General features: G+C 43.0%; 1 protein-coding gene across 1 annotated transcript in view; it reads left to right on the forward strand.

The window, feature by feature from the left end:
* The first annotated feature begins 423 nt into the window (after positions 1–423).
* uba7 (ubiquitin-like modifier activating enzyme 7) overlaps positions 424–24035 on the forward strand; it is a 34675-nt gene continuing 11063 nt past the window's right edge. Inside the window, exons 1-21 of the mRNA XM_070959709.1 lie at positions 424–598; positions 684–852; positions 1408–1542; positions 1638–1744; positions 1817–1907; positions 2054–2186; positions 2317–2414; positions 2500–2649; positions 2769–2933; positions 3105–3209; positions 3311–3391; positions 3854–4009; positions 5430–5595; positions 5726–5922; positions 6219–6283; positions 7803–8013; positions 11035–11109; positions 11585–11786; positions 11873–11958; positions 14493–14585; positions 15553–15744. Coding sequence (XP_070815810.1) covers positions 552–598; positions 684–852; positions 1408–1542; positions 1638–1744; positions 1817–1907; positions 2054–2186; positions 2317–2414; positions 2500–2649; positions 2769–2933; positions 3105–3209; positions 3311–3391; positions 3854–4009; positions 5430–5595; positions 5726–5922; positions 6219–6283; positions 7803–8013; positions 11035–11109; positions 11585–11786; positions 11873–11958; positions 14493–14585; positions 15553–15744 — 2724 coding nt within the window. The 5' untranslated portion in view covers positions 424–551. The remainder of the gene's footprint in view (positions 599–683; positions 853–1407; positions 1543–1637; positions 1745–1816; positions 1908–2053; positions 2187–2316; positions 2415–2499; positions 2650–2768; positions 2934–3104; positions 3210–3310; positions 3392–3853; positions 4010–5429; positions 5596–5725; positions 5923–6218; positions 6284–7802; positions 8014–11034; positions 11110–11584; positions 11787–11872; positions 11959–14492; positions 14586–15552; positions 15745–24035) is intronic.

A 24035-nucleotide genomic window follows, 5' to 3' on the forward strand; every position in this document is an offset into this window, starting at 1 on the left:
ACCCCTTCAGCAAGTGGCTGTGAAAAAGTAAGAAAAAGAAAGTAAGCATTTATGAGTTATCATTCAAGACCGGTTCTCAGGAATATCTGCAAAGTGGTTTTTAAACACCAGAAAATCACATTTATTTCAAGTTAGATCTACAGGGAGTTTCCACAATGAGCCAATCAATAAAGTTAAGTTTAAGGTTGACTCGCATTGCTTCCACGTCTACCTTCCAACCCACATTCAAATAACAGGGATTGTGAAGTATAATGATGTAGAGTTTGTCGGCAGCAGCAGCGTGTGGTTCACAAGTCGAATCACAGTCTTGAGTCGCCCTCTAGTGGCCAGACCTGGCAGTGCGCCTTGGCGCAGCGACGAACCTTGCAAGATTATTGTAAAGCGAAAGTGAAATACTTTATTCTAAACTGTCGTCTCATCGTCTCTCACGCCAGATTCACTTTCTGTTCGTGGTTCGACCAGTTAGGTGGTTGTTGGAGGGTGTTAGTCCTGCTGATTCCTCACTTCAAACCGGTCATCTGTTGTTTAAGACTGTCATCTGCAAGTGCATCATGTCGAAAATCGGTGGAATCGATGAAAGATTCTACTCCAGGCAGCTGTAAGTACTCCACATGTTGACGAGGGGTCAGTTTAATTGTGCTCACGGCTGTTCCACACCTTCACCTGTTCTTTCACTTGCACAGGTATGTTCTGGGTCATGACGCCATGCATCGCATGGGCACAGCCAGCGTGCTCGTTGCAGGTATGCGCGGTCTTGGAGCAGAAATAGCCAAGAATGTGGTTTTGTCCGGAGTGAAGTCCGTCACGATCCAGGATGAAGGGCAGACAGCGTGGGCCGACCTGTCCTCTCAGGTACTAACGCTGTGGTGTTCAAATGATATACATAAATACATATTTTATTAAATTCAAGGGCAACATTGAACCAAACAACTTCCTGTTTGAGGAAGACCAACTTGTCAAACTGTGTAATTAAAGTGTAATTATCCTGTCACAGTGATTTTTGATTATTTATTCTTTCATTTTCATTTTTTAGTAGTATTACTATGTCATTTAAGTGTTGTCAGATTTGAGATGATATTATGGTAATAATGAAACATTATCACATCATAAAAAGGCCTTAATGATTAACTTTTTAAATCTTTCTTCAGCTACTACATAAGTAATAAAATAATTGCCTCAATTCAACATATCACTCATCGTAAAGTTTAATAACGTTGGTCTCACATGTGAAATAGCAGATAGTTGAATGGAGTGTGCTGGTGATTGTTCACTGCGTTTGCAAAGGAAGTCATCTTACTTTCACTATTGAACACACTCCCCACCCCCACCCCTTCTGCAGCACATGATTACCATAGAAGGATCATAAGCAGCTGCTATTCATTCATTCAAATTTCATTTTCACACCAGTTTTTCCTGAAGATGTCTCATCTTGGGCAGAACCGAGCCACATGTTCCCTGCAGCAGCTGTCCGACCTGAACCCACGTGTGCGGGTGTCGGCGCACGCTGGCCCACTGCATGACAACCTGCTTCTGCAGTTCCAGGTATGACACTGCAGCGCCACGTGGTGCAGAGAGGTTTCCTGTTGATTACATATCTAAATATGTCTATATCTGGTATTGATACTGTCGTTACTCAGGTGGTGGTCCTCACTGACTCCTCACTGGATGATCAGAAGCGCATTGGTGACCTCTGCCATTCACATGGAATCAGTTTCATTGTAGCAGACACCAAAGGACTGTGTGGGTAAGTGGGCTGATTGAACATATTTAATAAAGTGTGGAAGAAAGAGGCGAAACTCTTATGGTTGTTTTGCAGTCAGTTGTTCTGTGACTTTGGGGAGGAGTTTGTGGTCTTGGACGGGGATGGAGAGAAGCCTGCATCAGCGATGATCCAAGGAATCTCTAAGGTACTGACCTCCATTTGTTTTACGTTACTGGCATATCATAGTTTTTGTTTTATTTTAGATTTTTTTAGGTTTCCGACAAGGGCGCAAAAGAAGCTTACCTGAGTATTATCGCTTGAATATTTATTTCAGATTTGACTTTATTTTAGGACAATCCTGGCGTGGTGATTTGCACAGATGACCGGAGTCATGAGTTTTCAGATGGCTGCAAAGTTTCCTTCTCCGAAGTCCGAGGCATGATGGAGCTCAACAGCATGGGCCCTGTGGAGATCAAAGTCCGTGGTTAGTGTCACTTTGCCCCACAGTGCGTCTGTGGGCTGTGCTGCGGCCGTCTGCATGCCACTCAGGTACTCACTCCCGGTAGAGTTTGATAGCTGTGATGCGAATTTGTCTTTATGTGCTCTATCACCAGGCCCATACTCCTTCAGCATCGGTGACACTTCAGCCTTTTCTGAGTATGAACGGGGTGGAATAGTGACTGAGGTTAAACAGCCCTTTAAGATGAATTTCGTAAGTATCAACACTTTGTTTTAGCTTTATTGATTTTTGCTTTTGAGAAAGTGCACCCTTTGTTAATAAGATGACTGCAACACAGAAACCATTCTGTGCGGCCCTATTGGACCATGAGCTGGTGTTAACGAGCGATTATGGAAAAATAGCGACGAACCACACCCTGCATTTGGCTTTCCAAGCCCTCCATAGCTTTGTGAAGAAAGAACAGCGACTCCCTCTTCCTCAATCTCAGGTCAGTGAGGGTTACAGGATACTGCAGCCCATATTCAGTTACAGAACAAGCTGGAAGCAAAAAATAGAGTAAGTGAAACAAGTTAACTGGCTTGTCACATCTTGATTCATCCCGTGCAGGCAGATGCAGGTGCCCTGCTTGACATGGTGAGAGAGCTGAATGCAGTCGCAAAGCTGGAAGAGTTGGATGAAGCTGCTGTGAGGAAACTGTCCTACACAGCTCAGGGCGACTTGGCTCCTGTGAATGCTTTCATTGGAGGCATTGCTGCTCAAGAAGTTATTAAGGTGACGTTCATGCCCCTAACATTCGCTTCATCTTTCATCTTTTGATGGAGCAGAGCAACACTGTTGTTACATTGTACATATTAATTATACATAGCCTAGCACTTACAGCACGGTGGTGGTGCTTGTAGCTGACTGTGTTTTTGCACTGTGCACTCTGTAACGTTCCTGCAGGCATGTAGTGGGAAATTTACGCCTCTTCAGCAGTGGCTATATTTCGATGCACTGGAGTGCCTCCCCGAAGAGGAGGACGAACTGGCAGAGTGCTCCCGCTCAGCTGTATGTTGAGAGATTATTTCATTTAAACAGTTCTATTGATCAGGAACATTCAATCAGACTTTGTATGTAAAATCAGCACTTTTTGTTTTCCCCTTTGACAGAAACGCATGAGGTACGATGGACAGATTGCTGTGTTTGGGTCAGCGTTCCAGGAGAAGCTTGAGAGGCAGAAGTATTTCCTGGTGAGGGCAGGTTTGGTATTTGTCCAGCAGGGGGCACACTCTGCGCTGGAAACCAGGAGCTCCATCTGTGTTTTCCTTTGATCTTGTTTGGTGTTAATGATGGCACATGCAGGAAATGGCTGCGATTCAGGTGGCATTTCCTGCCAGGGTTGACCTCTTGGTGTGCAGGGACTGTTCAGCAGTGCCAAGCCCTTTCTCTCTTTCCTTTAAAAGTGTTGTTTTTGCTGTTGTTTACTGGCTGTTTGAGAGAGAGAGTGCATGCATGTGTTTGTTCGATCACCGTAAAAAAACAAGTTGCAAAACAAGTTACATGCAACAATAGATGAATACTTTTCTACGACACTGTAAAAGGCAAATTCTCTTTTTTTATTTGTAAAACATAGATTTAATTTGATGACATTCACTTGCGTTGCATGAGCTAATATACATTTAGTCTGACAGTCTGTCTTGTCATTTTTCAAGGTTGGGGCTGGTGCTATTGGCTGTGAGCTGCTTAAGAACTTTGCCCTGATTGGGCTCGGTGCTGGAAAAGGAGGACATGTCACTGTAACGGACATGGACTTCATTGAAAAATCCAACTTGAACCGGCAGTTCCTGTTCAGGTCTCAGGATATTGGGGTGAGGAAACACACAGTACCTCCTGTAGGTGGTAAAGAATCTCGTGTGCAGTGGTGGAAGAAGTAATCACGTCCTTTACACCACTAAAAGCCAAAGTCCTGCATTCAAAACCTTACTTAAGTAAAAGTATGTGAGTATTATCTACTAACTGTAGTATTCATTATGTAGTAAAATGGTTACTGTCAGTGTTATTCTATCATTTCTGATGTTTATGGGTTAATATTACTGCTGCATTAATGTGCATGATGCATTTTACTGCTGTGCGTGTTTAAGGTTGAGCTAATTTTAACTACTTTATATAATAGTTTAACCTACAGTAATGCATCATACTCTAGAAGTTCATCATATGTTTGTAGCCTTGCTGTAATGTGAGAACCACTTATCTCTGAATGGGTAACTGTTCATGAGCTCAGAAAACAGCCCTTTTCTCAGCTTTGTGCATTTTCCAGCTGATCCCACAGGGGTTTGAAATGATTCATTTATCCTAAGAAGTAGGAGTATTTTCTCAACCCATAGAGGAACACTTAATCCTTCAGTTTATCAGAAAAAATCACCAAATTTGGAGATATGTGGTTTTCACTGAACAGGAAGGGTATGAAAATCTGAAAAGTAATTAGTAACTAAAGCTGTCAGACAAACGTAATGCAGCAAAAGTTTTTTTTTTTTTTTTTTGCTTCTGAGATGTAGTGGAGTAAATGTATACAGTGAAAATGGAAATGCTCAAGTGAAGTACAAATACCTTACATTTGTACTTAAGTACACGTACTTTAGTAAATGTACTTAGTTGCATTCCACCACCGGTCACGTGCCGCCGTGGCTCACCGGTTCTTGTGTGACCTGGTTAAGTGGAGGGGTCAGAGGGCTTCGCTAATGGCACAGGTTGGGGGGGGTGAAGGTATTGTGACAGTCTGAGGTAGCTCGTGTCAGATTACTCACAACTGCCAAGATCTGTGATTTGTGGCTGTTTTGTTTTGCAGTTTACTTTAGGAGTATGCCAGACAGTTGATCGCTGCTGTCAGAGTAAACAACGACCAGTGTCTAAACAACTTACGTAACACATAGTTGAGCTCAGTTAGAGAGCATGTTGGCAAAAAAAAAAAAAAAAGCTCTGAAAGTCTGGTGAGAAATGTGCTGGTGCTGCTGTTATATAATCCAAGAGCAGTGAAACACAGAATATAGTGTCTGGACAGTACAGCAAGCAGATTGAATTGTGAAAGACCAAGAATCTCTTCTTTAGGCGTTAATTCAGTTTCACAGAAAGATCCGATAACAAATCTGGGTATTAATTTTCTATAAAATAACATTTTATGCCTTTCTCCCACCATCTGTCATTACCACCGTTGCTTGCATCAGATTTTATCCACATCGCTCACAAACATTATCTCCCAGACACACCGTTTGCTCACTTGTCCGCTAACAGAAACCAAAATCGGACGTTGCTGCCAAAGCGGTGCGAGAGATGAACCCACAGATGAACATCACCGCTCACCAGAACCGTGTGGACCCTGACAGCGAAGGAGTGTATGACTACAACTTCTTCAAGGGTCTTGATGGAGTGGCTGCAGCCCTTGATACTGTGGAAGCCAGTGAGGGACTTTACTTCATCACTTATACTAAGTTCTCATGACCACAGTGATGATACCAGCACATTTAGAGGACATATTTGACTACAAAAGCTTGTGAAGTTAATTTTCAACCCCTCTTTTTGCTGCCCAGGAGCATATCTCGATGAGCGTTGCGTTCAACACCAGAAGCCGTTGCTGGAGGGAGGAACTCTAGGAAGCAAGGGTCACACTCTGGTGGTGGTGCCTGGCTTGACAGAGTCTTACGGGCCGGTCAAATCAGATTCAAAGAGCGCCATCCCGCTGTGCACTCTCAAGAACTTCCCTCACCGCATTGAGCACACCCTGCAGGTACAATGCGACTTCTAATTAAGCCCAATCTAGCTTTGTGTTTGAGTTAAAGAAAATGATTTAGAGTTTGGCTTCAAAACCTGCACTGAATGACCAGAAACATAAAATAGATCTTACTTAAAGTGTTAAAAAGTTGTGTGGGGATGTAACTAGACACAGGTGAGCTAAATGCTAAATTCGGCAAGCTAACTTTTCGCCTTCTAGGGCGATGTGAACATGCTGATGTTTAGCAGGTTTACCATCCATGTTAAATGTGTCTCCTCGACACTAATCTCTAATCATTACGATTCTTTTAGTGGGCAAGGGACCAGTTTGAAGGACAGTTCAAGCAAACACCCGAAAATGTGAATCTCTTCCAGAGGTAAGATATGACGGCATCCACATGTGATGTCACCTTTTTCCACAACAAGAGTTTGCCTCCAACAAACATGAGAAATTACGCTCACCGATCCGCTGCCAGTCTGCAGGCGCTTAATGACCGCTGCGTTCTCATTTTACAATGCTCGTGCGCTCTCTTGCAAAGCATTCCAGCAAACCTACAAAAGCTAATGAAGTGGTCCATGCTCATTATTTTGTTTTATAAACAGGAAAACATGTGGTTGGCTTTTAGCAGTAAACCCAGAGTAAAAATTACATAAACAGTCTGTCTTGCCAAGGCTGCAGTCTGCGATGTATCTTTCACAGCAGCTCTAACAGTGATAACCGTTAAAGTCTCTCAACTAATTAGAGGCTTTCTGGTTTAGAGGCATCTACTGACTGGAAAAATAGATTAAATGAAAGCACAAAAAGTTCTTTATCATGTCAAAGGGCTTTGTGTTCATATTGTGTTGTATTCATATTCGTTTGAGCTTCAAGATTTAGATGATTTGTGAATATCCGAGTTCGTTATGTTTAGAACGACACCTCAAACAGTGTCAGGAGGCTTAAAAGCACTGAGCTTACAAACAGCACTGCCTGAATTATAATGTGGCAGCACGTCAGTGACAGATCTGAGCCTCCAGCCCAAACTCTGTCTGAGCTCTGAGCCTCGGATCCCTCCTAATCCAGCCATGTTTTGAGATGTCTCTCTGTTTGTTTTGGTGATATTTGATATAATCCCACCTCATTGTGAAGTACTTACACTCTTTCGTGTGTCTTTAAGCAGAGGTGAAACCGTGACTAGGGCATAAAATGGAAATAGGAGCATGTTTAATGTGTTCAGGAATACTCTAATAACCGCTTCCTTCAGATGCCTCTTCGTGAAAAACCTTCCTGGACATTTTCACAAGGAAGGTCAGCTACAAGTCACAGTCCAGTAAATTCTTGGTTAATGAGGTTATGGAAAAGAACAGTCACATTTTGTTGTGTTTTCCTTCCACCCATGCGGCTCTGTGCAGATCTATGACTCAAAATGTTCCTGTTTAGACATGTTTAGGTGTAACTGCATGCAGAGGAGGCAGATCCCTTTTGTTTTTGCGGTGCAAAGCCGTGCACGGTGAGCTAGCACATGATAATGGCGCAAGAACTGTCCAGGCGTATGATATGGAGTTGCGCTGACCGAAACACTACAAGCTTACTTAACACTTCCTTTCCTTGCTATTAGTCCACAGGCAAGCATCAAAGGAATCCCCTCTGAGTCACTAACAAGACTACACCCTAATTTGTTTAGTCATTCTCCTCTGAGCTTCATAGAGGAAAATATTTTTCCATGAAGATTTTGTCTATTTTCTGTTCTCCCAAGCCAAGCTCTTCCAAGCTTTTATTCTGGGAGTTAGACTTGAGAACGTATTAAATGGCGATGCTTGTCCTGTCCTGTCTGTCTCTCCATCTCATGATTATCACCTTCCTGTATGCTGTGTGTGTCATTAAATCAAATGGAGCTGCTGCACTGTTTCCTGCAGAGATGTCGGGTTTATCAAGCGAGCTCTCGGCCATGGAGACGCTGAGGCCCTGGAGGTTCTTGGGGAGGTCTGGAGCAGCCTGGAAGATATGAAAGCTGGAGGACAGCGTCCAAAGAGCTGGGAGGACTGCGTGAGCTGGGCACGCTGCAAATGGGAAACTCACTATAACAACGATATCCGTCAGCTGACGCACTGTTTCCCTCCTGATCAGGTAAAATCACACCACAGGACAAATGACATCTCTCCCTAAAGACGAGCACAGTGCAGCTGTAATGGACGCATATGGACACAGAGGGGCACTGTTGTGTATGCAAAACCCTTTGATGCCAATCATCAAACACTGCAATGTGGCAGTAGTACAAAAGGATTGCCAGTCAGTGTTTCGTTTTTTTTAACGTTTCTCTTCATGTAGTATTGCAGTATACTTTCCCCGGGCACAGAGGCCACTGTTACCCTCCTCTGAAACCTGAGCCACTGAAAGCCGCTGCTGATAAATATCTCTGAGCAGCTCTGAGGGTTTGTAATCTGGTGAGGCATGCAGACAGAATGATGTCACATGTTGCTGTCACACCTGGGGGGGCATGGATCAGTATCAACCCAAACAGACCCTCACTAACCCCAAATCCTGGTCCAGCAACTGGCTTCTACCCTCACTGCAGGGTCTCTGCAGGGTTATACAGATTTCTGTGACCGAATGGTTTTCTTAAATCCGTGTCTGCTTAAACATTTATCATAGGGCACTGAATTCCCTGTCCGACTTCTGACAAAAACACAGCTTTTGGTATTAAATGAGCCAGTTCTCATGTGTAACAATTAGCATTTAAGCCAAATCCAGAGAATGTCATGACATTTTGTTCAGCCGTACACTCACAGCACAGCATAGTGAAACTCTGTGGCAGTTACGGTTGTAATGTTTTGCTTCTCTTTTTTCTCCCATAGTTCTCTTTGTCCTAGTTACCTATAAGAGAGTTATGTGTTCATTGTCCTCTTGGAAAGTCAGTTTCGACCACGAGCAGTCTGAGGAACTATGATAAGACAGCTAAACGTCGGTTAACGGTCACAAACCAAGCTGACAAATGTGCGTACACAAGCATGACAAATGACCACGCATTCAGCATAACAGCTAGTTTGTTGGGTGTGAGCCTCCACATGGAAGCGAGCGTGGTTCTTAATGTGTGTTTAAACTTTGATGCGTGAAACAATGGATGGATCTGAACCAAAGATGGGAGCATCTTGGTCCAACACTGATGTTACCACACATGGCTCAAGTCAGTATAGAAGATAGGAAAAACACACTGTGAGACGGGCCACTATACAGATTAAAGGCCTCAGATGATGTGTGTACTTACAGTGCATCTGCTGTGTGTGTCCTGTAGCCCATTCATTGCTTTGATTTCAGTGAGTGGCTCATTGCCGGCTAATATAGTTACTGCTACCACTAGTATTGGTAAAGCCTGCAGAAAATCACTTGTTGATGAAGAGTCAATTAGCTGAAGGCAATGTATTATCATTAATTAATCACTGAGGTCAGTGATGATTTACTGATTTTCCCTGCTTCATAAATTTAATACCAGTTGTTTTTTTTTATTTTTCAGACAAAGTGGCTGGTGCATTTTTCACTATTTATGATATATACTGAAAATTGCAAATTGGCTTAAAAGGGCTTTAAAGTTTGCACAACATGTCCTCTTTTAATGGATTGGAGAATATTTTAACATAACATAACCCCTCAAAGTCCATCTATGATTTATTAAGAAAGGACCCGGACCTAGAGACTCTGGTTATAACAGTTTTGATTAGTCTGATCTGGGCCATAAGTACACCATATCATTTCTTAAACTAAGTGGTATGAACCCTTTTTAAAACTGTAATTGCATTTTCAAATTTTTCCACTCCATCCATCCATCCATCCATCCATCCATTTTCTATACCACCTATATACCCTCCAGCCTATCCACCTATAGGCTGGAGCCTATCCCAGCCGTCAACGGGCGAGAGGGCAACATGCAAAGACAGACAACCATTCACACTCACACCTAGGGGCAATTTAGAGTCACCAATCAACCTAATGAGCATGTTTTTGGTCTGTGGGAGGAAGCCAGAGTACCCGGGGAGAACCCACGCATGCACGGGAAGAACATGCAAACTTCACACAGAAAGGCCCTGCACGGGGATCAAACCTGCAACCTTCTTGCTGTGAGGCACGCACACTACCTGCTTGCACCATGTGCCGCCATTTTTCCACTTGCACAATAATAATAAAATGAATATATAAGCAATAGTAACATGAACAAATAAACAAACAAGAACTGCTCAGAGTATTTCAGACCAATGCTCCTGTAATTTGTGACATGATCATAGTCAGTGGGTTAATGTACCTATTTAAGTTTTTTTTTGAGACATACAGGAGAATTTGAGGAGTTAAAAGAATGCCTGTGATTGGAGGAAATATGTATTCTATGCATATGTATATGCATAGAATACACATACGTCTAAACTGCTTTTGTTCGAGTGCAGATCTTTTTGGCGTAACTCCAAACATGCTCCCACGTCTCCTCATCAAAAGTCGCAGACAATCCCTTCTCTCATACCCCTTTAATCCTCTGCGTATTAGTTGGAGACATGATGGGCATTAAATCATAGTCAGAGCAAAGAGACACCTTCCCTGATCGTCAGCCTGAACCTTTTTAAGGATAAAGCATTATTGACACCATTTCTGCCTTTAAGCCGCCTGAATCCAGATTGTGAAAAGGAGAATGTTGTCGATGCCTTTTGGCCACTGTAGAAAGCACCCCTGCAGTGAAAACTGGCACCGCCTGAAGGAGACTCACCCTTTCTCAGCATATGGACCATTTGGGAACATCAAAGCCCTCAGCCCCTTTGTTCCTTTATCAGACATACAAATTGTGTTGTCAGCACACGACTGATAACAATATTAGTCTGGCTCTGCCACGGGAAGGTCTGAGGCCTCCTGCTGTCTCACTAAAGTAAAAGACAAAGTGATGTTTTATCAAATAGTACATTGATGCTACTATATGTGTCAATTTGTATTCTTTTAAAAAAAGGTGTTTAAACGTAGAATATATATTTCTCTGTTGCATTATGAAGTACTGCAGTGAGCTATGTCGGTCTACAAAATAATCTACCGAATGTAGAAGTGACTCTGAAGTAAATTGTATTTTTTCAGTTGCTGATCATTGTGATAACAGGATTTTCTTCTGCTTCTCTTTAGGAGACTGCTACTGGTCTACCCTTCTGGTCTGGATCCAAGAGATGCCCTCACCCGCTGACCTTTGACCCCAGCAGTGTGAGTAGTGTCTGGCCCAATTCCTCATGCAGTCACCCTGACATGCACCCTGAAACAGTGGACAGGAAGGACTGAAAAATGCCACAGCGTTTGGTGATGACCGCTCACATTCCTTCTTTATCTGGTCTGATGGAGGCTCGTCCTCACTCTGACCATATACTGGATCCTTATCTGAGCTGTGAATGCCACTTAACCTGCATATGGACAATGGAAGGCAGATAATAAGCTTTTCCAATTCTTCTGTAGCTTCTAGGTGGTTGTATTCATGCATTGTGAGTCTCAGCCATCAGTGAATGCAACTCTACTAATCAGTGAATCAGACAGTGTTGTACCCTAGACAAAGCTCTACATGAAAGAATGATAGCACAATATATACAGTGTATTTTTTATATTGAATAGACTCGCTGTCAAAGTAAAATGTGAATATAAAGATTTCAATGTAAATTACCGGTTTATGTTTCATTCTGTGCTTTAGACGACACATATGGAGTATGTGGTGGCAGCAGCTAATCTCTACGGGCAGATCTACGGAATCAAGGGGACAAAAGATTTCTCCTCTATCAGAAAAATCTTAGAAAACGTGGAAGTACCGTCTTTCACTCCCAAGTCCTCTGTGAAGATTCATCTCACTGACAAGGAGATGGAGGAGGACAGAGAAAGGGAAAGCGATGATGCTGGTGAGTCACTTTAACTGGCTGATGTTTTTTTGTTATTACCTCACTTTCTGCCAGACTTTGCTTTACTCTCTGTGTCTTTGCACCAGAAAAAGCCCGACTTGAGGAATTGAAAGGAAACTTGGCCTCTCTGAAAAGCTCCTCCATTCAGATGTACCCCATCGACTTTGAGAAGGTAAGGCAAGAGTGCCCTGAGACCTCTGCTGCACACTCCGCAGAAGCCACAGACAGACTGGCGGCTGTGTGTTAGCAGGGAGCTGCACTCAATCTATGGGCGCTTTCAGAATATGTCTTTTTTTCCCTCATCTTTGGGTCCTCGGTGACCCGAATATGTGCTATTCATCAGCATTCATGTAACAGAGCTTGCTTGTGTTCTGCATTCACTGTTAAAATACCTTGAGGCTAAGATAATATATTTTAGAAGTTTACGTCCTGTTTGTAAAAATAGCAAAAAGAGAACCTCAGTCAGCCAGTTCACGTGGAACAGATTTATTTCCATATGGCTCCATGAGAGAACTGCATTAGCATGTTTTTGGCCATTTGCAGTGCATTCAGCAACTCGGAACAGAGATAAACTGTCCGCAACGGTGTCAACTGCATCTTTTAAGGCAATCTACCTCCCAGGCTCAGTGCCTGGATTTCCCTCTGTACCACATCTATTGTGCATCCAGACTTATTGCCAAGAAATTGTCCATTAGTCTTGGATGTGACACTCTGGGGAGCATGGCCATAAAATGTAACACTAGAAAAGTCTCATTGTTTCGTTTCAGGTAAGAATTGGACTCGATAGCAGACATGCAGACAGGGAATTAGTGTAAAAAGGAATTTATATGAATGTGCAAGGTGGAGGCTTGTAGCAGGGAGGTCCAGGGAACAGATGGTGAGGCACGAGGTAATGAGGTGGCAAACAGTTCCAAGATACGCTGAGCGCATGGCGCTCAGGTGGAGCGAGGACTTGCATGGCGGGCATGTGGCAATGGAGGCACAGGTGATGCAAGGTCGTGGTCGTAGAGGGTTGGATGCTAAAAGCAGGTGGAGGCACGAGGCTGGGCGGCATGGTGGCTGAGGCGCTGGGGCTAGAGATTGATGTAAGTGAACTTCACTGATCCAAGAAAAACAAAAGAGACACAAAGGATTCACACTGAGGACAGACACTACAAAACACTGGTAGCTGGCCGACAATATCACTGAGTAGCGGAAACAATGTGACAATGAGTCTTCAGCAGTTCGGTCTTTATGCTGTGCTGATTAAGATGACTTCCAGCTGAGAAGGAGCCAGCCACCTAGAAAGCCACACCCAGCCTCTGCCAAAAAAGGAAGCACAGGAAAGCACAGCCCAACACCTCTCCACAAAACACAAATGACCAGAGTTCTTCCAAACCACCACAACTCATGCCACATTAGTTTTCTGCAAGAAAGTAAAAAGTTAGTCCATCGGTCTGTAACCAGGACAGATTCTGATATGTTCCACCTGAATGTGAAGTTTAGAATTTGTAGAGTTTTTCTTTTGTAGCACCTTGGCTGGAAGCACCTTTATCAGAAGGTTTCAGTTGGGTCATTCCTTCTGAAGAGTGGGTCTAGCTCCCAACTATGTCCAAACTCAAGACTGTTCTTGGATTGGCTTGAATTGTCCATCATGAAAACCGTTTTTGAACACAATGGGCCAATCAGAGCAACCTGGGCAAATACTCATTGAACAGCTATCACCAAATTAAAGGTCCTGTGTGTAGGATTCAGTGGCTTCTGTTGGTGAGGTTGTCAACTGCAACCAGCTGAATACACCTCACCTCACACTTTCCTTCGGTGGCTGCTAAGAATGCAAAGAACGCAAAGGACCCTTCCTAGAGCCAGTGTTAGGTTTGTCCACTCTGGGCTATGGTAGAGCTCATTCTAAGGTAACAAAAGCACAGCACTTTTTTAATTATTATACACTAATGAAAACACACTTACAAATATTATAATCCATTCCTGTTGACCTATTGATCCTCCAGTGACTTCCTGAGGAATGATGAAAGGATAATTAAAATTCCTAGTCTATATAAGCATTGTTCTTCATCTTCTTTACCTTAGACCTACAAAAGCTATTTACAGGCCAGATAGGGTGCAGTTGCTGTGGCTGCAGAGGTGAGTGTAGGAGGAATTTGGAGAAGCTACGGAAAATGACTCTCAGGCAGCTTCAGTGAGGTTCTGGTAAAGCATTCGGTGATCCAGGAGAAGCAGTAATGAAGGTGTATGAGGTAAGTCAGGTACATATCAAGTGTCATCTTAAATAAGAATGAGATCCCCAAACTCCCTCTTCTCCTCATTTGTATCCCTACGTGCCCCGGTCATGCTGTGGGGAGATGGAATGTGTGTAGGAGGGTTTCAGATGCATCAGGTTGCCGGCCAGGAGCTTCCTCACGGCCCCTGAAGCCATCCCTGAGCGACAGTCGCCTTCCCAGCCTTTGTAGAGCCGCAGCAGCAGAGGCATGACCTCACTGGCCGTGTCCATCACAACAGAAATCTGATTTCCATCTCATTCTGATGTGGTGACCAAGTCGTGTGATTTAAGTGACACAGCAACAAAGCCTTCAAAGCCCAAAGCAGGCATCACATCACCAGGAATGTCACTTGGCATGGACATGGATACAGACATGGATGTATTTTGTTCTTGTGTATCAAGCTTTATGTTGAATGAGTGATGTATGTTTAACATGTCATCTGGCACAGGATGACGACAGTAACTTCCACATGGACTACATTGTTGCTGCCTCTAACCTGAGGGCGGAGAACTACGACATCCCTGCAGCCGATCGGCACCAGGTCACCACTTTCACTATGTGCACCATCTAATCAAATCTCTGAAGGGTTAAAAAATACAGAGGGGAGTCAGAGGGATGGAGCTGAGGTAGTATAGATTAGAAAAAGCAAGAAAACACAGCAGACCCCCCCCCAGGGTCATGTTTTTAGTCGTTGCTGCACACACCTGCCCCAAAGCCACAGAAACAGCCTCCTCACCTATTGTTCCTGGAGCACAACTAATCACAGCACTTTACCTGTTGCCTGGGAGGTGACACCTGAGCCAGGCCTTGTAGCAGCCGCTGCTGCAGATGCAGACAGCCAAGACAGATGGAGGACAGGGGGGGATGGGTACCACTGAGTGAGGGGAGACAAAAGAGGGTTACCCTTGTGCAATCATAATGAGACTTCCACACATTGAATGTTGTTTGGCAGTGTTTTCACACATGTACAACAAAAAAATAATTACTCATTTTGTTCATTTTGCTGTTGATCACAATTTGTAGTGCTGGAAGACGTGTTCACATATTTACATATAAGTCCCAACACGTCAAGGTAACATACTCTGTTACAGGTAAAAGTCTTAAAAAAAAAAAAAGAAAAGGGAAATCCTTTTACTACTTTAAGTATATTTTGCCCATAATACTATATAATACTATACTATACCAATAATATTTTGAATGCAGGATTTTTACTTGTAATATATTTTCATATTGTTGTATAGATACTTTTACTTGATATGTGATATGTCTTCTTCCACTGCTTGAATATAGTGGAGCTGGATTATAAAGTAGCAGAAAATAGAAATCCTCAAGTTAAGTACAACTCCTCAAATTTGTACTAAAGTAACAGAACATTAGTAAACACTTTCCACCACTAGTATTTTGAATAATTACTTAGTATGCTCATGTTGTCACAGTGGGATTCTTGTCCCGCTCTGTATTGCCTGCAGTAGATTTTAAAAGTGAACCTTCCTCCATCTCCTTCACAGAGTAAGCTCATTGCTGGAAGGATCATCCCAGCCATAGCCACCACCACAGCCGCAGTGGCAGGCCTGATGTGCCTGGAGCTGTACAAACTGGTGCAGGGCCACCAGAAGATCAGCTCTTACCGCACATCTTATTTCATCCTGGCTCTCCAGCATTATGTGTGGTGCCAGCCGCGCCGGGCCCAGCCCTTCGAAGTGAGTAACAGCTCTATGCACGGCAGCAGTCACACATAAGACCTGAGTAAGGCACTTTATACAGACTTGTACTGTATACACATTTATAATTTAAGCCTATGTACTTTGGGGATAAATGTGTTTGGTCCTTTGTAGATTTATGTCCTTCCTCTCTGGTTAGAGAGCAGTAAGTCGTGAATGAGTGCTCTCAGAATCAGAGACCACTACTAACTGTCAATCTCTTTCTCATAAGCCAAGTCTTAAACTAGCTCAGTATAATCCTCCTGGTATTTCAGTGCAGGTAAGGCACAAGCACACCCGTCTGCTTTTGTGTTTGCACAAATTAAGTGTGTTCGAGGCAACTGTAATTCAAAGGAAAAGGACAGGAGCTTATTCTCTTAAGGCAGAAGCCTTTTAAGATCAAATCCCCCTGAACGTTTGAGGTTAGACCAGGTTTGTGAGGTCATACTAGCTTCTTTATGCTGTATCAGCCAAGCTTTAAAACACAAACACTGAATGGCTACCAGCCAGATTCAAAAGCCAAGCACCTCTGAGGGTCACGTTTTAGGTTTGAGAGGATATCCAGTCAAATCATTTTCCTGCCTCCATGCAGGCCTTTTCCCTCAATGTCTCACCTCTGGGGGAAATTAGATATTAGAGCTGCCCTCGCCAGCATTCCCGCTCTGAGCATTGAACCCCTGACAGACAGGGGTCACTGGGGGTCGGCTAGTGGGGTAACTGTGCCCTGTGGGACGTGAGGGTGCACTGACAGGGAGCTCTGAGACAGTGTAGGTCTGGTTTCAGCTTTGGTTACAGGCGAAAATGCTGCAGCTGCATTAAAGGCTGCTGTGATGACAGAGGCAGCTGTGACTTTCCGTGCAGTCCTGAAGTTCCAGACATGCCCTTTTCCTTACATACAAAGACCCCGGTGTTCTCACAGTTGTTGTCTGTAAACTTGGTTTTCAGTGTTCGTACATACTTGAATCGTTTTTTTTTCTTCATAGTTTGATGTTCTTCTAAAATATGCTGGCCGAAGCACCACATTGCCCAAGCAGCATGGAACGCTGGATATGTTCTGTGAATGATTGCAGTCACACAGACTGTACCTGACATCATCCCAGCCAGAGGTTATAATGTTCAAGTGTTGAATCATTTAGTTAGAGGGATGGGCAGACTGTCCAGGCCCAGGCTTCTTCAGCGGGGCTTTAAGTGCTGCAGCATCAGCTTTTAAGCTCAGCTCTTTTCAGCAGAGGAGACAGAGCAGAGACGGCACATCACCAGAGGAAAAAGGCTCGGCTGAGGTTTGGGGTCAGTGTCTCGAGGGTTAAGAATAAATCTTAGAGAGCCGAATATTGGTAAGCACTAGTAAATGAGGAATACACATGGTTACAGAGAGTGAGAGGGAGAATGTGGTCGGCTGCCAAATCTTCAGCCATCTGAGTGGGAGATGCTCTCATGTCTGCCAAAGAAAACATTTTAGTCTTTAGTCTTCATGATTAGTTTAAATTTACCTTTGAGAAAAGTCAGTTCAGCTGTGTGATGGGTAGTCTTTTCTCAGACATATTCACCTTATCCTGTGTAGTATTTGAGCCACACAAACGTTAAAAAGACAGAGTTAAGGATCAAATGGCATCAATTCTTGTGGTTTTTATGATCAAGATCAAATAGCTTGGATGCTTATCAAAAAAGTTTCAATAAATGGGCTGCTGTTATTATGATATGATTGATATCAGCCTAAAAAATCCAGTATCAGTATCAGTGTCTCAGTGCATGACGTGGGGTATGCATGCATGCCATCATGTTCCAGTGGAGACCCAGTGGAGATGTCCAGGGCCTCTAAAACTTTCTGGATGGTTTACTTAATATTATGACACAACGTGCATCTTTTCCAGCGAGCCAAAGGTTTCCTGCATCTGACTTGCAATAATGTTATTATCTCATCACTTAACGGGATGTCTAGATGGAGAGCGAAGAACCTAAAAGAAGCCTTGCTTGTGATTTTTAATACAATATTGATGCCCTGCAGTGAAATTACAGATGCAAATTTAAATGATTTAAAATAGAAGAAATGAGCCCTGAGCAACGATTACCGAAACAAAAGTAACATACCTGCAAATATGAGCTTATCTCCCTAATCTGTCTAAGATTAGAGGTTTTATTAGGCAACCTTTGGAAGCAACTGCAGGCGTGCAGCTGTTAAATGTCACTGATCAGACATGCAGTATTAAGAGCTCAGCTTACTTTTGCAATGACTTAGACTTCTCCCCTTATGAGATCAGTCTCAGTTCATTAATATCAAGTAACAACACTCACATCTCATTGGTTGTACTGGTAGCCCACCCAGTGTTCATCCAAGGTGGAGTATATTTTTACCACCACATCACAGCATTGCCAGATGTTTGGCGGTCACCATAATGTAGCCTGCGTTATCACATGTTGTGATTGAAGGCTCTTGGAAAAGGTGTTGTAGATGTGGCTGGTTACCTCTCTGTCCATATATAACTGTTTCACTCATAGACCCTTTAACAAAAATAAATCACCGCTCATTCTCTCACCATGCTAACTCGTCTTCTGTGATTGTTTCTTTAAAGCAGCTGTTTCCCAAAATAGGAAGTTCCCCTAGCTTTCCCCTGCTGCTGCTGTCCTCTGTATGGACAGAGAAATATGTAAACAAACAGGAGGCTGTCCTTCCCTGCTCAGCACTGCTTTAGTATCGTTTTCCTCCCTGTGTTTATGTTTTGCAGTTGGGGGGCCGAGGCACAGGCCATTAAAGGAGTTGCAAGTCTGGCAAGCTCGCAGAGATGAAAATCTCTAAAATGGTTGGGAATGTTTGCACAAAATCTGTATATAGACATCATGATGTGTTCATGAAAAGCTTGTTGTTGCTTGGCTCGGATGTTGATGCCACAGTTTCAGAGCTGCACTTTTCTCTGCTGTCGGCACTGTATTTCGCATTTTTCTCAAGAGATTTATTGAAACTCTACGTGAAACTTTCCAGCTCATGCAAAATACCTCCAAAATATAGCATGACAGACATTTTCATAATTATGATTTCTCAGTGCAATTAGACCGCCCAGTGAAATGCAAACGTAAGTTTTCATTTAATTAAAGCTGCTCTCATCAATATGTTTACATTAACAATGGGTCACATGACTGAGGGAAACAGTAAGTGCTTATCGTGAGAGAATTGCAAGTCGACTCAGCAAGTCCCCTCAGACTTGTACTGATTTTCAGTTCATTGTTTGGATTGTTCAGCCAATATCTGTTTCAGTTCACTGTTCAACCCGTATTCAGCAGCAACAGGCAGCTGCTCGCAGGGCAAAACTCAGATAAACCATCTGTATGAACATAGTGGAGCATTATGCAGCGAGAGATAGAAATTTTCCACAGGGAGCTGGTGGAGACCAGTGCAGCGTTAAAAGGAGAGTAAATATTAGACTCATTGCATGTGGTCAGATATACAACTCCTAATGAATGCAGGCTCCATGCCTGCTGGATGTGTGTAAAGGCAAGTTTTTGCGAACGCCTTCGCTATATCCATTTTATCATATGATAATATGTCATGCTTTTTAGTTTGTTCCACTGCCTGCAAGTGACTAAAACAGATATATGACTTCTGCTTTAAATGCACCCTTTGTTGATGTGTACAATGCGGTGCACGACATAACTGAAAGGAGCTGCACAGTAAGTAGACCAAAGTTCACCTCAGATCATACACAGTGCAGATAGTGCATGCGTTGATGCTCCAGAAAACAAAAAGTCATAAGACGTTAAAGGAGATTTCAAGAGCAACAAAGATGAATGAGTGCTGTGGTCCTGCAGCTATAACAGAGCTTCAGCCTCAGTGCGACACAGAAAGACATCACCCGAGGCCAGGACAGAGGAGGACGTGTCTCAGCTGGGTATTAAATAGCTCCATCCTAGCTTGCTTAACTCTTTGTACCAGTGTCTGCTGTCTTTACTTGTTTGCTTGACTGCCTGCTGGTTGTGTGCCATGGAAAGACTCCCTCTTCCATGTCTGTGCACACATCCTCCACACCCTGGTCTTAACTCGGTGCCCTTTCAAGCTCCTGTGGTGCCCCTCTTCCTCAGCTTGCCCTTTCACTCTCTAATTGAATTAGCAATGTTGGAGGCAAGGCTCCCGATCTCAAGGAAGCCAATCCAAGGTCAGTGCTCACACCGGTTCTTTGTTAATTGCCTGCAGAAATGACGGCTATTTCCTGCCTTCACAGGAAGCTATGTATTGAAACCAGATTTCCCAATGAGAACTGCCTGATCTTTGCTGGAGGAGGCGGGGATTTGGTGTTCATCTGCTGCAGCCTCTGTGTCTAAACACATTTCATTCACAACTTGCCCAGCAAATACTGTAAGCCTGCTTGATATCTTAATGTGCATTGAGAAATCAGGAAGATGTGAGGATGTTTGCATGTTTGCTCAGTAGTCAGCCACTCCAGGGTGGTTACATGTTGTTTGACATGCAGAAAGCAAAGCCTGCAGCTACTTCATTTGAGCACTTATATGTATATAATTGATGGTCACACATCTGTCACACAAATAACAGGGACAGGGCTTTGAGAGAGAAAGAGAACAACAAAGGGGGAGATTTACCTCACATGTGGTTAAATCTGTGTTGGCCTCCTCTGACTGTGCCAGTAAAGAAAAAAGGGTGAACATGATCCGCGGTCCTCAGCACTCCTCCGGGAGCTCCGGCATGAAGCTGCATTGTGCAGCTTGTAATTCAAGCCGCAGACATGAATAGTGCTCACGGGATAATGAGTAATCTGTGATCAACATAGACGGCTTGTGCCTTCTGTTGTTTTTTTAGGTTTTTTGTTGTTGGTATTATTGTGTGGTTGACCGTATCTTTTTAAGTCATCTGTTGTTTTACGGTGCATTGTTCCATCACTGCTGCTCTTCAGTTCCCTGCAGATCATTACTTTCCCATTTGTGTCGTCGGCAACAATTTATGTCTGTACGCAGAATGTTTATTTATGTGACATGAGACATAGACTGACATTAGACGGGTTAAGTGGATGATTGAGAAAACAGTTAAGGGAGATCATTTAAAAAAGATAGCTAAGGTCATTTATTCAGTAGCATACGCGGTACAGTTCATAAACTCGGCACATGTGCTCCTCATTTAACCAGATTAAAAAGCCAGAGGTGTTTAGTTAACAGCTCTATCAAATCATCCTCAAACATCATCTCATACATATTTAAGCGACAGAGTCCTTCATGAGAAACACAATGACAGGAGGGCTTTTTGCTTCGGCAGGCCAATCTTTTCTAAAGGGTCCTCGAAAGGGCAAGGCAGTGAATCCAAACCTGCTTCAGAGGAAGACCTTGACTTCTCACCATCCTGGAGAAGCCCTCATGAAAATGGCTGTTTCCTTGAATAATGTATTCAGAACTTATGAAAGAGCATTAATGACTAATTTGCAAACCCCCTGAACAGTGATCGTCCACTCATAGCTCAACTAACCACAGCAGGCTGTCAGGGTTTGGATGTCTCCTTGATAAAACTGTTTGCATGAGGCTCTAGAAGGAATGAGTATAAAAGGTTTAGAGGGTATTGTCTTTTTCTAGCCTTCCCTAAACCAAAATTAAAGAGCAGAAGTGCATAGACACAGTAAACTGTGTATATCTGCTCTAGCTTTACAGATGTTAGCAGGTCCATCTATCCTACTAACTGTGTTAGCAATCAGGTACCTGGTGAGGATGCTGACTCTTTTTCAGTGAGATTTAGCATCAGTCTTTCAGCACAATGTCATGTATGTAAATGCATGCCTGCATATTTAAGATCATTTTAAAAGGATCCCTTTTAAAAAACAGTCAGTTTGAAGTGACTGTGTTTTCAACCAGCGCATGGAGCTAAAGTTAGCTACGGCTGATAAAAAGTTGTTGTTTCAGCTGGCTAAATCAACGGGCAGCCACTTTAAATGAGAAATCTGCTTGTTTTCTTCTGTCTTACATCAAGGACCACATTTTTTCCAAAAATAAATGAATTACACGTGATGAATCTGCCCGTTCTCACTGTAAACTGCATTGACAGTCGAAACTTAAGCCGACGAGGCTTAGCAATCAGTTAATCAGACCATGCTGGATGTTTTCACCGAAAATATACCACAGAAGTTATTTTTACAACCTTCACAAACATCTGAATCCGATTTTAACCAAGGATCTTCACGGTTTAAGATGAGAGCTGTAATGCTTCTGCTGAGGGTTTGTCTATTTATTATCCAGAAGAAGATAATAAAGCCAGCTTTGTGAGGCATGTTCGAAACATCAGTTTTTGCTCTTGTCTGTTTAAAGAGCATTAGAAAAGAGGTTTGAATATCGACATTGTTTTGGTGATGGTACGTCAGCTGTGTGCTGTGATGTGTGTGTCTCATCTGGTGGACTCAGTGGAAGTTAAATAAACCTGAAAGCAGATGGAAATGATTATCTTGATCTTACTGTACAGTAAGATAGTAAGTATGCAGAGGCTTGTAGATAGCTGGAAGGTGCTTATTTATCTTTTCCTTTTCCCATTTGAATAGAAGAGGATCCACTTTTTACTCACAAAACTTTTCTCCAACAGAATGTGTACAAGGAACCAACAAACAGCAATAAATCCCAGGGTGAATGAACTCTTTCCATCTTTCCTTTTATCTCTTTCATCCATTATTAGTCCCAGTATTTGCCCTGTTTCTCACAACTTCTTCTCCTTGGGCCTGTTGGACTCAGAGGAAGCACCATGTGGGAGTTATTAGAGGTCTCTGTCCTCCTATTTCATTATTCTCTCATTAAAGCACCAGTGCTGGCAGGAGAGGGGCTGTGAGTTTCTTATTAGTGACATTAGATTGAAGTTTCTAGGCTGTGTCTGATGTCATGAGTTTACAAATTTACCTATTAACTCTGAAATGTAAAGGCATTCTGTCAGGGCTTTCGTCCTTTTTTCCTCCTTTCTCTACCAACACTCAGAGGAACCGTTACCTCATGCATATACACAAAACCTCCCAGCTTGGCTCACTGTATGTAATAATGTCACAGGTGGTGCATGACGGCCAGAGATTGTGTCCTCTGTTCTGTGAGGCACAGCAGGACAGTCTGTCTGCTTGCTGTCTCTCTGTCTGTCTCTACGTTGTCCCGCTGCATGTATGAAGTGCACATGAGGAACTGACTAACAACACACACATGTCCCAGTTCCGTAATGGAAATAGAAATAAAATGACTTTTTACTGGTCTTAAAAGCCACATGAATGTGCTCATAAAGGAATGTGAGCAGTTTGTGTACATCCACAGACTGTGGATGCTGGGTTATTAATAGCTTCTAATCATGGATTGTATGCTAATTCTGTGCTTAACTAGCAAATTAATGGCTTTGCCTCAATGCCTTTGGAATGAATCAGACAGGAACTGGCACCAATTAGCAAACAGTCTGTTTGGCAAAGCTGAGTGGCTCAGGCAGTGAAGGCTCAGGCATCTTTAGGCCAACAGTCAAAACTGGCAGTACTATCTTACCATGTTCATAAAGAAGCTCTGCATTGGGTTACGCAAGAGCAAAGTGTGCAGGCCTCCAGTTAGTAAGGGACCACCAAAGTGACCACAGTTTACACTGAGTGGGACATGAATGTCTGTTCATGGCAATCCATCCAGTAGATTTTGAGAAGTTTCACTCAAATGGAAAACCTCGATAAGTTCAACAAAGGTAAGGTATGTAATAATATGAACTCAGATTATTACAACCAGTCCATAAACAAGCCGAATGTGTTTCAGCTCATAGCCTCTGCTCACAGCCAGTAATATAGCTCAGTTTAAGTTTGGAAGCTCTTGGTAGCTGCTGGCAGATACGTGGAAATAAAAAGCTGTCTCTTGGCACCTTTTTGATTGAGAATTTATTGATTTATTGCACACTGATGAAATCAGTCAGTACAGCTGTTTCCATTAAGTCTTCACAGTCAAGCTTGTGTGTTGTGTCAAGGCTTGTTTTGATGTTAGGCGGAAGAAGCTTCAAAATCTCTTCATTTCTTACTCTGAAATGCTGGATTGGACCTCTTGATTCCTGTCCGTCCTGCTTTATCTGGACTTTGTGTGATGTTGATTGATCTGAACATGGGAACGATATGGAATCACGCCTTAAAGTGAGCAATATTTCCTCTGCTGTAACCGAGTGGATGCAGCTTTAATTTGCTTCATTAAGTGTTCACTACGTTGTGAGCTGTATCGAAGTCTCATGTGTCTTGTTTGAGTCCAGCATCAGATAAGCTTACAGCTGATTAACTTCTGACAAGAATTGGACATCATATTGACCCGCGGAGATCAATAAGTTG

Source organism: Chaetodon trifascialis, chromosome 3, assembly GCF_039877785.1.
Source record: "Chaetodon trifascialis isolate fChaTrf1 chromosome 3, fChaTrf1.hap1, whole genome shotgun sequence".
NCBI lineage: Eukaryota > Metazoa > Chordata > Actinopteri > Chaetodontiformes > Chaetodontidae > Chaetodon > Chaetodon trifascialis.